Source organism: Mus caroli, chromosome 9, assembly GCF_900094665.2.
Source record: "Mus caroli chromosome 9, CAROLI_EIJ_v1.1, whole genome shotgun sequence".
In the NCBI taxonomy this organism is placed as follows: Eukaryota; Metazoa; Chordata; class Mammalia; order Rodentia; family Muridae; genus Mus; species Mus caroli.
Window position 1 is genome coordinate 71,213,672 of NC_034578.1, and position 16,819 is coordinate 71,230,490.

Below are 16,819 nucleotides of genomic sequence, written 5' to 3' on the forward strand. Positions count from 1 at the left end.
TCAAGCCTTCACAGGACCAGGGTCCTCTCCTATTGATGTCTAACAAGGCCATCCTCTGCCACCTATGTGCCCATATGTGTGGGTCACTCTATGTGTACTTTTTGGTTGATGGTTTAGTCCCTGGGAGCTCCAGGGGTATCTGGTTGGTTGATATTGTTGTTCCTCCTCTGGGGTTGCAAACCCCTTCAGCTCCTTCAGTCCTTTCTCTAACTCCTCCATTGGGGACCCAGTGCTCAGTCCAGTAGTTGGCTGTGAGCATCCACTGCTGTATTTGTCAGGTTCTGACAGAGCCTCTCAGGAGACAGCTATATCAGGTTCCTGTCAGCAAGAACTTCTTGGCATGTACAATAGTTTCTGAGTTTGGATACTGTATATAAGGTAGATCTCCAAGTGCGGCAGTCTCTGGATGGCCTTTCCTTCAGTCTCTGCTCCACACTTTGTCTCCATATTTCCTCCCATGTGTATTTTGTTCCACCTTCTAATGACTGAAACATCCACACTTTGGTCTTCCTTCTTCTTGAGCTTTATGTGGTCTGTGAATTGTATCTTGGGTAGTCAGATTTTGGGGGCTAACATCCACTTATCAGTGAATTCATGCCATGTGTGTTTTCTAGTTCCATCCATTCTATCCCTTAGTTTCTTTTCTGGATTGATTTAAGAGTTAAATAACATGAGGGGTTAGGATATGGCTAGTTGTTGGAGAAATTTCACAGCATACATAAAACCCCAGGTTCCATCTTCAGCACACATAAACAAGGTGTGAGGGTGCATGTCTATGATCCCAGCATTCTGGAAATGGAGGCTGTAAGCTCAGAAATGCAAAGTTATCCTCAGTTATCTAGTGAGTTTGAGGCCAGCCTGGGCTACATGAGACCCTCTCTCAAAATAAATAGTAGATAATGATAGATATAATTATAATAAGAACTGAAGAATAAGAGGATAAAAAGCAAATTAGCAACAATATTTTACCACTTATATATGATTCCTATAGAAAGAGAGTGCTGTAGAATGAATGCTGGTACACATCTGTATACCAGCGATGGGAAAATGAGGGCAGAGGGATACCTGAGGCTTAAAGTATGGCACATGATTTAATCTGTAATTGTTTGTTGAATGTCTCCATGGCTTGTTGTGTTCAGAGTGTAAGAGAGGAGATGGAATTATCTGTTGAAATTTTAAAACTTTTCGGTGAACTGTTTTTTATATCTTAATGCTTTTATGCATTTAATTATTTTTATCATAAGAAAAATATTGGAGAAGAATCCCAGATTTGAGCCCAGGTAGATGTAATCATCAGGAGTCCAGGCTGCATTGCTTTCCCATCTGGGCCTAACAAATAACCTCAAACTTCATAGCTTAAAATCTTTAATTTAACATCTCACAGTTCTGCAACATGGAGGTGCAGTTGAAGGATACTACCTTCCTGGCTAAAATAAAAGTGTGAACCCCCTGCTCGCAATAGCAGCTTTCTAAGGGCTCATCTAGCAGTTCAAATGGGGACTGGGGAGTTGTAAGCTTGGATTTCCAGTATTCACTTTAAAAGCCAGCATGCTGGTACACATCTGTATACCAGAGATGGGAAAATGAGGGCAGAGGAATACCTGGGGCTTAAGTGAACATCCACCCTAGCCAAATCAGTGAGCTCCAACTTCAGTGAGAGACCCTGTTTCCAAAAATAAGGATTGAGAAGCAACTAGGAAGAGACTTAAATCTACCTCTGGTTTCTATCTAGAAACACAGACATGCTTGCACACCTAAACACATACAGACAGGAAAAAGTTAAAGACCAACTAATGAGAACTGTATTAATCAAAGGGTCTCCTTTTGAGGTCAAGGAATTAGAATGAACATTAATGGGTATTTCACTGTTATGATATCACAGTCACAGGGGAGAAGACTGGATAAGGACAGGGACACTGGGGATTATGTATAGAATTCTGCCTATTTCCATGGTTGGTTGAGCCCAAGAGTTGGTAAAGACTCCAGGAGTGCATGAATCATGGAACTAAAGGGTGAAAAGTGGAAAGATCACTTTTTGCATACTTGGGTATGAACACCGTATTGACTTTCATAGGTAGATTCTTGTGGGAATCTTTGATCCTTCCAAATAAACCCATAGTCCACGACCCTACATTCACTCAGTATTTACAAAAAAATAATAACACTGTTTATAGTCAAAACCCTTTTTACCTTCCTGTTATATCCACTCCCTCTGAATACAAACAGCACAGAACAGAAAAGCCAAGACCCTGTATAGACTTCACCCTTCACTCAGCACCGTATCCAGGAGAGCACACTTCAATTCTGCCTTTTCCAATATGCTTCATCTTTCCAGGAAAAACTCTAGATCAACTCAGCAAGATAATGACCTAATTACCTCAACGGATGCCAGAAGCAAATACAAGATAGACTGGAATGTCTTCAGGGCCACTGCAGCCAATAAGTCAGCTAACCTCCAATACTGTGCATGAAGGATAAAAATCTAAGAGAGCTATGTTCAGATTAAACATAACTATCCCTGGTATCAGAGTGCAAGCCATGCAGAGTGGGTTACCTCTCCTGTGAGTTAGGAATGGATGGTTTGCATGCTGCGCCTGAGATAGGCGATTATCAATTTAAGCACCTAGCAATGCATTCCTTTTCTGGGCAACCCCTCATCAATGAATTCATTTAATTTCAGAATGAAGTTGAGATTTAAGATTTAGACATAGATAATGTTGCTAGCACATGTTTAAGAAGAGGGACCGTTTGGTAAGAAAGTAACAGGAAAGTGTGGTTTGGGATTTGCTTTGCAGTTAGTCCTTTATTTGAATTCAGATACAGGTCAGCAATTTGAAACCTGCATGTCTGTATCTCATCCCTTTATTCTCTTCATCCTCTCTGAGCCCTTCATAGTGTGTTTCTGGAGATCAATGGTCAGAATTTGATGTGGGGGTTGATTGTGTCCCTTTGGTAAATGCCAGGATTTCTGTGAAGGCGCTGGAGGCTGTGGCAGAGCTGGAGTTTAGGTCACAGAGGTCAGACTTTTTAAAAATGTATTCTATGCCCTTAAGGTATAGAAGGATGGTGGTAAGCCAACCTTCAGTTTGTTAACATACTAGAGCCTTTGCATAGTGCAAAAATGAGTCCAGTCATTGGAGATCTATTTAATGGATGGATTTATTCTATTCTGTGATAGTTACGAGTGAGAAACGTGCTTTTATGCCTGGTTTACTGTTTTCAGATCCATTCCCCTTCCCCAGGCTTCCATTTCTTTCTAGTTAGCTAACTCTAAATCCCAGGCCTCCAGGGCCTACCCTTGGTCAAACTCACATCGGCTTCGTGTTTTGCAGAGTAAGATGCAGTCACTGTGAAATGCTTTTATTAGGGAGGGCTGCTGGGTCAATCTCCATACACTTCTGTGAGCAAGCCACTGAGCATCATGTGATAACTGAAGATAAGTGAGAACCTATCACAGCACAAGCAATGGCAGCTTCCGCCACACAGAGAATATGATTACCTCTGGCAGCCATCTGTTTGACTAAAATCTGATTGTAGGAGTGTGGCTACCGAGTTTGGTAATGAAGCTACTCGTTAAACCTATTTTATTTTAGGTAGTCTCTTTGAAGAGGCACCATTCATAAACAATGTCCCACAGCACATCAGACTTAGCTGAGAAATTCCTACTAATGAAGACAAAGTCCTAACTCTCTCATGTGATTGTTCATATTCTTAGCATCAATCTGTGCTCATGAAAACACATGCCTGTTACCAATCATAACATGTTTCCTTTCAGTAAATTCAGCTAATATTTTATGATTTCACAATGCTATAAGTATAATGCCTAATTGGATGTATCTTTCTTTTTTATGCACTAGCTTTTGGCAGCACTGAGAATTTGTGTTCCTGTAATAATTTTATTTCGTTAGTGTTCTTTTGAGGAAGTCACTGCTGTCCCAAATTTAAAATTTAAGTAAATAAAATGTTTTATACAATGTGAAATATAGTCAATGTGGATGATGTGTTTTTAATTGAAATTTCACCTCAATCAATTATAGATAGAGTCACGTGCTTGTGATTTTTGTTTAATAGTGTGTCTTTCGAGGGGATGCAGTTAGTGCTAATCTGTAATAGTCCTCATTATTAACTGATGGGGGAAGGCTTTCTGGCTGGAATTTTTAATATAGTTGAATAATTTAAAGCAATATATTTGTTGATAGTAGGTCTTGATGCTAGAAAGCAAGTATCATTGGTGTTTTAGAATATATTTAATAGAAGACTGAACATGTTTTAAATTTGACAGAAATTACCAGGGAAGCCCAGTGGTGAGAAGTTCTGGCTCTTTGGAAGAGACTTCTGGTGTCAGGCAAGGCGGCTTCTTTTTGTTCCATCTGTGTATGGGGGTAGTACACTCATGCAGCCTGTTTCCCTTAGTGCTCTGCCTTGCTCTCATTCCTCAACAGAAGTCTTGTCCTATGCTCTTTTCTGCTTGAAGAAAGCCTGACACTTTGAAGTCAGGCCTCCAGCATACATCATAAAGAGATCATTTTCCCTATTCAAAAAATGAAACCAATTGAAAGAAGAATGGCAGGTTGCCTATAAATATCACCAGTCCTAATGTCTCTGTTTATGCTTGACTTTTAACAGCACACTACTTTACTGAAGACTGGGGAGGAATCTGTGTCTCTTCTATGTACACGGAAGGACTCAAAGGTCTCCCCTGGCTTCAAAGGACCCCAGGTTCCTTTAGGTGCAAGTCTGTCACTGGAACTTAACTCCAGTCTCTCTTATGACTGTATAAGTTTCTGTCTCTCTGCTCTGGACTCTACCTAGAAATTCCCAGGCAGGCAATGTGTGCAAATGGCCATCATTCAACCTGGCCAGGTCCATCATAGATACATCTCTGAACCTCCTTTATTTGAGCCCATTATGTAGAGAGCAAGAGGCAAGTAGAGATGGTGTTCTCAGAAGGAGGGATTTGCCATAAAGATGGAAAGATTTATCCCTCAACCCTCATACCAGGAGCACTGGTCCTTAGGATGGGATGAGAAACAACTAGAAAGCTGAAAGTCCTCCTATTCTCCACCAACCTTCTCTGCCTCTCTCTCACCCTCTCCGTCCTTGCCTCTTTCTAAGGATTTTCATACATTCTCTTCTTTGACCAGAATATTCTGCTCTTTGGCTCATGGGGGAGTGGAGTTGGCTAGACCACAGTGGTCATGTTAACACAGATTTCAGGCATTTAGAGACTGCCTTCTGATCTCCAATTCCAGAGTCTTTGGGTGTTGGGGATGAACTCTGTCAGACGTCTAGCTTGGGTTCTGGAAGTCACCTTTTAGAGTCCCTGCCTCTCCTAAGGCCTGGGCATAGGTTTATAATGACCTTAGTGAGTGCTAATGCCTGAGCAGTGAGACTTACCATTCTCTGATGCTCTCCAGCTGCCCTCTTCCTCTGCCTTCAGAGAAAGGATAAACTTTATCCACTCAGTGAGTATTTACTGAACCCTGCTTGGTGCCACTCTCAGAGACTATAGTGCATACTCACCAGCCAAGGCCCACAATCTGGAAGGGAAGCAAGGGATTGTAACATACCAATTAGAAAAAGTTCTCAGAGGATGCTGAAGTTGAAAGTGAGGCCAGGTGGGAGAGGAGGCTGCTTTCAGAAGGCCTGTCTGAGCAATGGGAATGGTAAGCTATGCCTGAAAGATGAGCTAAGGCCTGCAAAGTAAAGATTTTTTTAAGGGAAAAGAAAGTGGAAATCTGGTCTAAGAGACAAGGTGTGTGTGTGTGTGTGTGTGTGTGTGTGTGTGTGTGTGTGTGTGTGTATGTGTGTGTGCATATGCATGTGTGCATGTGATGTGTATGTGTTGTGTGTGTATGTGTGTGTGTGTATGTGTGTGTGTGTGTGTGTGTGTGTGTGTATGTGTGTGTATGTGTGTGTATGTGTTTGGGGTGGGGGAGGAACTATGCTGAGAATAAAATCTGTAGATCAGGTCTGGATTCAATCCCAAGTCGAAAATCCCTCATTACCCAAATTGCTGCTGGCATACAATCCATTAGAAAGCAATAGCCACCATAAAGACTGAACATTACTCTGATGTAAGATTTAAAAAGCAAGCCAAAGGACAAAGGATGTGTTGCTAAGTTAGTAGAATGTTTGCCTACTGCATAGAGAGCCCTGGGTTTGATCCTTTTCTAGCCCCACATAAACTGGACATAGCAGTACATTGCATGCCTGTAATCACACCACTTGGGGTGTAGAAGCATAGGGCCAGGAGTCAAGGCCATCCTTGGCTACATAGTGAGTTCAAGTCTCTGCTAAGCTACATGCAAAATTCTTTATTAAAAAAACCCAAACATACCATTGTGCTATGAGTTAGATTATATATAACCTGGGTTGCAAGGCTATCTGATGAGGTCATCTCTGATACAGAAGGCAATAGGACCCCAAACAACTGATTTGTTGGTGAATGTCAGAAACATTCCAGAACGTCGAGGCAAAGTTGTTATCCAGCTCCCAATCAGCTGAATATATGCTTCTGTCATATGACATAAGTGTTATCATGGGTCACATTCACTCTGTGCTAGATATTATAAACTCAAGATGTCTGACCCAGAGCCCACTGGCTGTTTCTGGCCCAGGAGAGCTATTGTATTTTGTGATTTTTTTTCTCAGTCAGTTGTGTGATCATCTAAGTCAGATGATCATGTCTTCTCTTGTCTCAGGGTCAAGAGCATGAATCCCATGCCTATAACACTTAAGCTACTTAGTAACCATGTGAGCTGAGAATTATTGTCCCATGATATGGCTGAAGAAAATCTCTAGTAACTATGTGTGGCATTTTGAATGAAAATGTCCTCCATAGGCTCATAATTTTGAACACTTGGTCCTTAGTTGGTAATGCTATTTAGGTAGGCTTAAGGGGTATGGCCTTCGTGTAGGGAGAACTTCATTGCATGCACGGTTTGATGTTTTAAAACATCCTGCAATTCCAAGGGTTCTGTCTCTGCTTAAGGATTTTGTTTCAAAACATGAACTCTGGCTTGCTGCTCCAACCACCTCCCCTCTGTGCTGTCATCATGGACTATTATCTATCTGGGAATATAAGCCAAAACAAACTATTCCTTAAGTTGCCTTAGCTATGATGTTTTATCACATCAACAGAAAAGTAATTAATACACCATGCTGTAGCCTTGATAGGATGGAGCCAGTTTTTGGGGAATTGAGCATGCAACAGTTTGGAGCTAGAAGGTTCCCTGTCCCATAGTGATGTGGTCCTGTTGTCATAGTCACAGGCAAGGAAGAAGGTGTTATCATCTGGACTCAGGAGACACCTGTGATCATAAAGGAAACTCTGACTTTAAAAAATGTTGATTAGGGATACTCTCATGTGGTGTTGAGTTACCAAGGAAAGCATATGATGATGCAAATAGTGTTTGAGTGGGTCCAGGGGTCTGGCACAAGGAACCAGGGTCCCTGAATACTTTGTCTGATCCTTTGCTTTCTGTGCACTGATGTTTTGGAATAAAAAGCAATTCTGGATCCCTTACAATGGATCTTGCCTTTACTTTGTGCCAGAAAGTTAATTGTTCTAAATGTTCTTCCCTGTGATTTTTTTTTCTCCCTGATATAACAAAGGCCGAGGATGTCTTGCCCAAAATTCTTGGTACCAAAAGTCTTGCACATTTCTATGACATTTGAACATCTTTGATCTGAAAATCCAAAATCTAATACCATTTTAATGCCACGAGTTAAAGAGAATAGCTTAAGTTGAAAACAATATGGAAAAACTTATATCAATAAAGTATAAATTAACAGTGCATGATATTTACATAAAATATTTTTTCTTTTTTCTTTTATTTTATTTTAATTAGGTATTTTCTTCATTTACATTTCCAATGCTATCCCAAAAGTCCCCCATACCCTCCCCATTCCCCCACCTCCTTACCCATCCACTCCCACTTCTTGACCCTGGCGTTCCCCTGTACTGAGGCATATAAAGTTTGCAAGGCCTCTCTTTCCACTGATGGCCGACTAGGCCTAAAACATTGTCTTTGATGAAGTTTTGAGTTCATCTGGTTCAGTTTTATGATGCAAAGTTTAGCTCTGTATTTGAGGCTTCTCTGCAACTCACTATGTAGCCCAGGCTGGCCTCAATTTTTTTTTTTTTTATGATATAGATTTCATGGTATCTTTCACACATCTACCTGGAAAAAAAAACGAGATGGCACAGTGGATAGCATAACTTTATCAATATTCTGCTCTGCACATTTTCTTGTCATGCCCAAATTGGATCAGGGAAGAGTCTATCCCTCACTGTCTTGATGAAATAGAGTGTAAATCAGTTTCGGTTACCATCAGGTTCACATGGAAAAGCAAAGTTCTCTTGATGTTCTCTTGAGTTGAATTAAGTGGTTTATAAACCTTGAGTTTCTGACATTAGGAAGCAGTGACTCCTATCTGCTGCAAAGGCAACATTTAGGCATATTGTAGCTACTGTTGTAGAACACTACCCTCCCTTTCAAGCAGCTCCCATCTTTCTGAGATCAGTGTTGTCTTGCTGAGTGCATCTATCCTGATCAGGCCTGGGAGTGTCTGTTGGCATCCCCTCCCAGAAGAAAGGGTTTTTGAGTTGAGTTATTGGACCAGCAACCAAGTTTCTAGCCACACTTCCCAGACATCTGGGTGAAGTTCAGCTCAATTGCTCCTGGCTTTGAGTCTAGGGAAGGTACTAGAGTATAGAGAGGCCTGAGAAAGTTAACTGAGGAGGACTATTGGCCATGGGGAACCATGCTCCATGCTGGGTACAGATTTCCAAGTGTATCTGTCCAAGTCACCCATGCTCTTTTCCCATAATGCCCCGATCATTGCTCTGTAAGTAGACCCAAAACACTCACTGGGGTCCTAAGATGAATTCTGGTGGAATGATACTTTGGTTTGTCATTGGTCCTTTGGGGGGGTGAGTGAGAGATGAGGTAGTGGTGGTGGTGGTTGTGGTGGTGGTGGTGGAGGAGGAGGAGGAGGAGGAGGAGGAGGAGGTAGAGGAAGGTAGATTTGTTTATACACCTCCCCCCTCCCCTTTCTGGTTAATGACAGGGAGGGACTTAGTTATGCAGCTACATAAGATGGACTCATAGTTGGTGTTTGTGAGATTCTCCCAGGGGAAGAATTCTCACAATAACACACTGACAATCTTCCTAGTGGTTATTTCTTTTTTAAAAAATTTTATTAGATATTTTCTTTATTTACATTTCAAATGCTATCCCGAAAGTTCCCTATACCCTCCCCCTACCTGAGGCTATGCCAGTGCCTGGCAAATACAGAAGTGGATGCTCATAGTTATCTATTGGATGGAACACAGGGCTCCCCAATGGAGGAGCTAAAGAAAGTACCCAAGGAGCTGAAGGGGTCTGCAACCCTATAGGTGGAACAACAATATGAACTAACCAGTACCCCCAAAGCTCGTGTCTCTAGCTGCATATGTAGCAGAAGATGGCCTAGTTAGTCATCATTGGGAAGAGAAGCCCCTTGGTCTTACAAACTTTATATGCCTCAGTACAGGGGAGCGCCAGGGCCTAGTGGTTATTTCTTATATTATCTTCTTTCTAAACAAATTCCATGAATTCTGATGATAAATTATTTAAAAGGGCTTATCAACCAGGAGGCAGAAGCAATACTAATTCAATAAGAAATTTTAAATGAAAAAATTAACTCCCATGATAGGATTTATTATCAAGAAAACAAAATGCCCAATCTTTTATTAGATTGGAGAATATTTATTTATGGGTAGAATAGAATATTTGTACTTTAAATACTGTAGTAAATTAGTCCTCAGTGTCTCTTGCTTCAGTGATGCCATGAGGCTTTGGGGAGTTCTGGGCCTAGGGACAAACCATTCTTTTTTCCTATGTGTTGCAAACAGGTCACATGTAAATGGTACAGTAAGTGAAACAGATCAGATATCTGCAGAAATGGAAGGAGGTGAAAGCTACACAGGTACATGTGTGTAAGCTATGGTTATGGCTGGACAATTTAAGAGGTGCTTTGTAAAAACATTTAGAATGAAATACATGGATATGTAAAATATACAGTGTAATGCACAAGGCTATTTCACAATAAATTATTTTCCAAGGAGTGTCAAAAGCCAAGGACAGTAGCACACACCTTTATTCTCAACTACCAAAGAGGCTGAGGCAAGAGTATTTCTTGAGCCCAAGAGTATAAAGCCAGTTCCAGATGACATAGAGACACAAATTTTTCTGAAAATATTTTACAAATATACTGCATAACCACAGAAAACTCATGAGAAGATTATCTATGTTGATACTAACTTGAAAGGGGGATTTCTTAGAAAGACAATGAATTTTCTGGCATCATTTGTTGACAGTATTTCCTTGGTAGTTATGGGACAAGGAAGGTTAGAAAGTTACACTCAGAAGATGGCCTAGTCGGCCATCACTGGGAAGAGAGGCCCCTTGGTATTGCAAATTTTATATGCCCCAGTACAGGGGAATGCCAGGGCCAAGAATAGGGAGTGGCCACCAGTGGGTAGGGGAGCAGGGCGGGTGGAGGGTATAGGGAACTTTTGGGATAGCATTTGAAATGTATATAAAGAAAATATCTAATATAAATAAATAAATAAATAAATAAATAAATAAATAAATAGGTATTTAGGATATTTGCTTACAAATTTGAAATGATTGCAATGGGGGAGCATTGCCAAGAATCCCCAAGATGAAAATATGTCTATTGCTGTAGCATAATGACCTGTAGAAATTTACAGTGCTCAATTCTAGCTAATAGTGATAGAGCTAACAGGGAAGAGAGGAGAGACTGAGACTGGATTAAATGCTATTACTACAATCTTCACATCTAGCTTCCTATCAAACCACAGAGTGATCTTTAATTTTGGTACCACTTTCCTAGTATAATTAACTTATTTCATCTTTCCTTAATATTATTGATGAGAATTAGTTATCTTTAACACCTACAACAACTTTTTCCAATTTGTGGGAAAGGAACGATATGAAATTAAATCTGTATTATGGCGCTAATTAATTGAATTTCTTATTATTTTTGTTCAGTTGTAAGTGAGCCTATAAAGGATAGGAAGCAGACATCAAGATTAATTTGCTCAATGAATATGTGGTGTTGCATTCTGTAAAGCCAGTTGACTATTTATCCATTGCTTTCCGACCCTTTCTTTCTGTATATGAGTGTGTATGTATATGAGTGTAATGTGCATACGTGTATGTGGTATATGTGTACCTGTATATGCATTCAGAAAGCAAAGAAACCATTGGGTATCTTTCTTCATTACTCTGCACTTTATTTCTTTGAGGCAGGTCCTTCTCTGAACATGGAGCTGACAAGTTTTGATTAAGCTGGCAGCCAACAACTAATCCTTCCATCTCTATGCTATTGTTATAGGGACTTGCAAGACCATAACTGATTTATTAATGGGTGCTGGGTTCCAAACTCAGGTTCTTATAATCAGGCAGTACTGTCCTACTAAGCTTTCCAGACCTCTGATGTGTGTGTGTGTGTGTATACATAATATAATAATAATAATAATAATAATAATAATAATAATAAGCCTTTGTATTATGTGTATATGTATGCAAATTTTCTTGTGGGGGGCACACTTGTATGTATATTTGGAAGGCAAATAATGATGTCTTGTATCTTTCTTGCTTGCTCTGTGTTTTATTTATTGAGGCAGAGTCTCTCACTGAATCCAGAGCTCATCCTTTGGGCTAATCTAGGCAGGAGATCCATGCATCTGGCTCTTGCATGCTGGGATTACAGGTTACAGCTGAGCTGCCTCATCTGCCAGGCATTTACATGAGAATTGTGGATCTGAGCTCCAGTCCTCACACTTGTATAGTAACCCTAGGGTATCACCCCACACCAATGCTGGTCATTTTATATTTGCTCTCTTTAAAAAAAAAGATTTATTTTATTGCTTACATATATGTGTGTCTATATGTGTGCATGTATGGCTCATGAGTCAGAAAAGATCATTGGATCCCCTGGAGCTGGAGTTTCAGGTGTTATGAGCCACCATGTAGGTCCTGGAAACCCAACCACAGCTCTCTGCAAGAGCAGCCAGTGCTCTTAACTGATGAACCGTCGGCCCAGCTCCCTACACTCATTCCTTTTAACTTCAAATTGGACTTGTCAGCACCACTTCTGGAGCTGGACGGAGGTCAGAGGGCAAGGGAGATTAATTCCAGTTCTAATAACATAAGAAATAAAAAAGAAAGGCTCCAAGGCTAACAAACTCCAGCAATAAAAACAACATCGAAAGCTGGGGAGCTTGGCATGAGGGCAGAAGCACTCTAAGCCTCTGTGTCCTTAATACCTATAATCATGTAAGTTGTTACACATTACCTGTAGAAACACTGCAAACCTGGGAACCCCAGGTGGGCACTTCAGAATCTCTGTTGTTTGTGAGCTGGGACACTAGGAGACAACACAGAAATATTCCATCGTTGTTCTGTATTGATCACTTTCACACTAGATAATAAGAGGGATTTTAGTTATGGAGACTCTTAGATGGACTGTTGATTCCAGTGGATAAAAGGGGTCTTAGATGGGGGTACACTTTCAAGTCCACTGTAATGTAATTGATGGCAAAATTTAAACCATCTAGACAAAGCTCACAGGCTGGTTCTTTCTGTTGTAAGAAGGCAGGAATGACAGGTTCAAGAATCAAGGTCCTTTTGTGAACACGTCATGTGAGGTCTGTGCATTCTATTCCAGTGGGTATTTTTGCTTATATTTGTTTTGTGTCTTGAATTTCATTTTCCAGGCACTTTGGAAAGGCACGAGACAGGAGAAAGAGCAAGGATTATTCTCAACTGTGGTGACGATACTCAGCTCATCAGATCTGAGCCTACACTGTCAGTGGCCTCTGAGACACATAAGCACAAAAGTGTAGAGCAGAAGACATCCAACTCCCACCAGCCTGGGCCAGTACCCTGCCCCAGTGTGCAGCTGGAGTCTTCATGTAAGGTGAGTCTGCATCTATCCTGTATTCCACAGGGACATAGCAACTGGAGTAAGCAGCAATGTGGCCCTAACCCCTCTGCACAAAAGTAGGGAGGCAGGTGACGTCATCTTTCCAGTGATGTTGGGTGGAACCTAACTCTAAAGTGAATGTTTTCCTTGTGATGCCATTTGTGACAGTAGAGTTTTCAGCTTATCAAAAATTAAGTTACCCTCCCATTAACTCAAATTTTAGGTGTTTTTCAATGGTGGTGATTATATGCTGTAGTTACAATCCATTTTAAATTCTTCAGTTGAATATATTTAGTTTCTTTTAGTCAGGCTAGCTGCTCATTTTAGCAAGCCTTAGTATTTTTCTTTTCTCGGTATGTTATAGTGATTTCATATAGTTTCTTTAAGATATTATTTTCTATTCTGATCCTTCATGCTATCTTCTTAGTATTTTTGCCTGTGCCATTTATATGTATGGACATACTTAGGATTTTTTCATGTAAATATGTTTTCATAATATTATGCAGTATATTTTCACAATTTTAAGGGTCACTTTATATTCTATGGGATTTTTTTGTTCTTATTGGTGACATAAATTATTTTCTTATTAATAATACACACACACACACACACACACACACACACACATTTCCAGTAATGCATTTGAACCTAAAACTTTTTCGAAAATCTAAGTAGGAGGCTTGAGAGATGGTTCAATGGTCAAGGGCACTTGCTGCTCTTCCAGAGGACCCACGTTTAGATCCCAATATCCACATGGTCCTCACAGCTATGTGTAACTATAGCTGCACAGATCTGGTGTCACTGTCTTTCTTGGGCACTTGCTCTCACATCTATGTATCCCGGTGTAGTCATGAACACTTACACATAATTGAAAATAACCTAAATAAAATAAAATAAGGTCAAAATTCTTTGAGTGTACATGTGGGAATTAATATTTCTATATTGCAATTTATATATTCTTGCCATTTCCTGTTATTTCAATCTTCTTCATAAAGACTTAGCAAAGATCCCATTTTTACCTTGTGTGTACATTTATATTAAAAACAGAAGATATGTTGTCATTCATCAAAGTGATGGAAGCCAAGCCACACATTTGAGCTTCCATACTAACCTTTCGGGTTTAGGGACCTGATTTCCATTTTATCTGAGCCCGGTACTCATTACCTTTTGAGATCTCAGATGCTAACTGAACACCTAATAAGTTTGTCACCTGAACAGTGTTGACTTGCTAAACAGTGAGAAGTATGACTGGAATCATACTGTTTGAACATACAGTCTCAAAGTGCAAAGCTGGATGATTGTATAGCACAGATCTGAACACAGGGCCCCATGGTCCTTGTGATGCCAGCCTCAGGGTATTGATTGATTCACAGTGTCACCTCTCAGCCCATCAGTCCAGTACTTCACCAAGTCATGGCTGAAATAGAATGAAAATCTCCTAATGTATTTCTCCTTTTACTATTTCATTCAGACAACCTACATCAGTTTATATTTTCCTTCTTGAGATGTTAACCCTGTGGATAGCAAGAGTCTACATTTTCATTGTTTTGAGGTTGCCAAATATGCTCTATTTATTAGTTATTTGTTTACTTACTTACTTATCTTGGCCTACATTTGTGGACATGGTGTATATGCAGTGTCTATAGAGGCCAGAAGAGGAGATCAGATTCCCTGGAACTGGAGTTACAGATAATTGTAAGACACCATGTGGGCTCTGGGAACTAAACCTAGATCCTCTGAAGAACAAGTCAGTGTTCTTTTTTTTTTTTTTGGTTTTCGAGACAGGGTTTCTCTGTGTAGCCCTGGGGCTGTCCTGGAACTCACTTTGTAGACCAGGCTGGCCTCAAACTCAGAAATCCGCCTGCCTCTGCCTCCCAAGTGCTGGGATTAAAGGCATGCACCACCACCGCCCGGCCCAAGTCAGTGTTCTTAACTACTGAGCAATTTCTCTAGCCCTATCTCTTAGCATTCTTAACATGAAATCAAGATTTTTGTAAGGATGTTTATGTAGCTATGATAGCATTTCAATTGAATCATATACATGGTTGGAACTATCATAATGGCATGGACCTATTTTTATAATAAGCACACATCGTAGGAGAGTAGGGACTGTTTGGGAATGATAGATAAGACCCAGGTATCACCTGACCTGTGTGTTTCAGAGGCAGAGGTCTGTAGGGGGGAAAAATCACTTTTACTGGGTGCCAGTTTTTCTCCTTGGATTCCCAGAAGGTAGATAAACTGACTGTTGTTTCTTTCTGAAGCTCAGTTACCCTTTAGGTAGTGTTAACAGTGTATACACATTTCATTTTCTGTATATAATTTTGTTTCTTTCTTGACTCCAGGAAGCAATAAAATGCCCCTGTCTTGTCATCCTGTTTGTAGGCTGATGTCCACTCTATTTTCTAGTTGTTGCCCTTTACCTGAGCAGTCTACAATTTTCAGCCTTCGTTCTTTGTAGTGGAGAAGTAAAGGAGACAGGACAGTCGCCTCTTTTCCTCTATACACTCTTGTTGTTACTAGATTTGGTGTGACTGTGGGTTCTTGTACTTGTGCTTCTCTTTCACACCTTCAGTTTCATGCAAGATGTCTTCATTGTCTGTCACTCCTGTGCTGTTTTAGGATTTGTCTTAGAGCTAGGGTGCTGAGCTCATTTTATCTTAAAGTATGACATTTCAAAGGTAAACCTGTACATTATTAATATACTTCTGTGTGCATGTGATGTGTATGTGTCAGTATGGGCACACATGTCCTGGTGTACATGTGAAGTTCAGAGAACAACTTTAGGTGCTGGTCCTGGCCGCCCACATTGCTTGAGATGAGGTCTCTGTTGTTTGCTGTTACATATGCCACTCAGGGTAGATGCCCTGCATGTTTCCAGAAATCTCCTTCTCTCCTCTCTTCTCAACATAGGAGCACTGATATGACAAATGTCTGATGCTATGGCCAGTTTTTCCATAAATTCTGGGAACTCAAGCTTAGTTTATCATATCTATAAAAGCTCTATCCATCGAGTTATCTCTTAGCTCATAAGTGAGTTACTATATAGTAGATGCTTCATGGATTTCATTTAAAAAAACCAATCTTCAATACGTGTGTGAATAATATTCATTCTGTAAGTGGGGAAAATGGAAGGCAACCGGCCTGGGAGCTTTTGACCATCCAAGATTGTGTTGTATCTATGCTTGTGTGTGTGTGTGTGTTAATCTTAGAGTGGCACAGGCAGAATACTGGATTGCAATGGCGTAGACAATTCAGACAGAACAGAACATTTAGAACTTGATGTTGGCTAATATTTGTACATCCGTAGAAAGTATGATTCAGTTTTTCTTCATTCATTTGGGGAGTACATATAAATGGGGAGAGCAAGTTATGAAAAGAACAGAAAATGTTATAAACATCATTTTAAAATATCTCCACTTTGAATTGCTGGTGCTGAATTGAGGTGCTGAATCTGCTGTTAGACAAAGAGAGATCTTTGGGATGAGAGGAGGAGAGTCAGAGTCTTAAAGGATTTACAGGATACAATAACCATGTTGGTGTTGGGAGCTGCTGTTCTTAGATTGGGCAAGAGGATAAAGCAGGATAGAGTCTATTTAAATAGCAGTGGGAGGAGTTGAGCTGTGAGGTAGGGACGAAAATCATTGCTATATGACAGTGAGCATTGTGGCTACATGGTATTTTAAGAAGAAAAGTCCCATTTGTTCATTGGTTGGTTGGTTCGTTTTTGTTTTATGAGTGTATGTGTTCAGGTTTTTTTATTGTGCTTATTATCTATAAAATGGATAAAAGGATAAACAGGATTATTTTAATGGAC

The 16,819-nt window shown here is 40.3% G+C and overlaps 1 protein-coding gene across 4 annotated transcripts in view; it reads left to right on the forward strand.

Annotated features, from left to right (window-relative positions):
* Nucleotides 1-16,819, forward strand: part of Wdr72 (WD repeat domain 72) — a 169,653-nt gene that overhangs the window by 52,378 nt on the left and 100,456 nt on the right. For all 4 annotated transcript variants that reach the window (XM_021173138.1, XM_029482131.1, XM_029482129.1 and 1 more), the window contains exon 14: nucleotides 12,794-12,996. In XM_021173138.1, coding sequence (XP_021028797.1) covers nucleotides 12,794-12,996 — 203 coding nt within the window. The remainder of the gene's footprint in view (nucleotides 1-12,793; nucleotides 12,997-16,819) is intronic.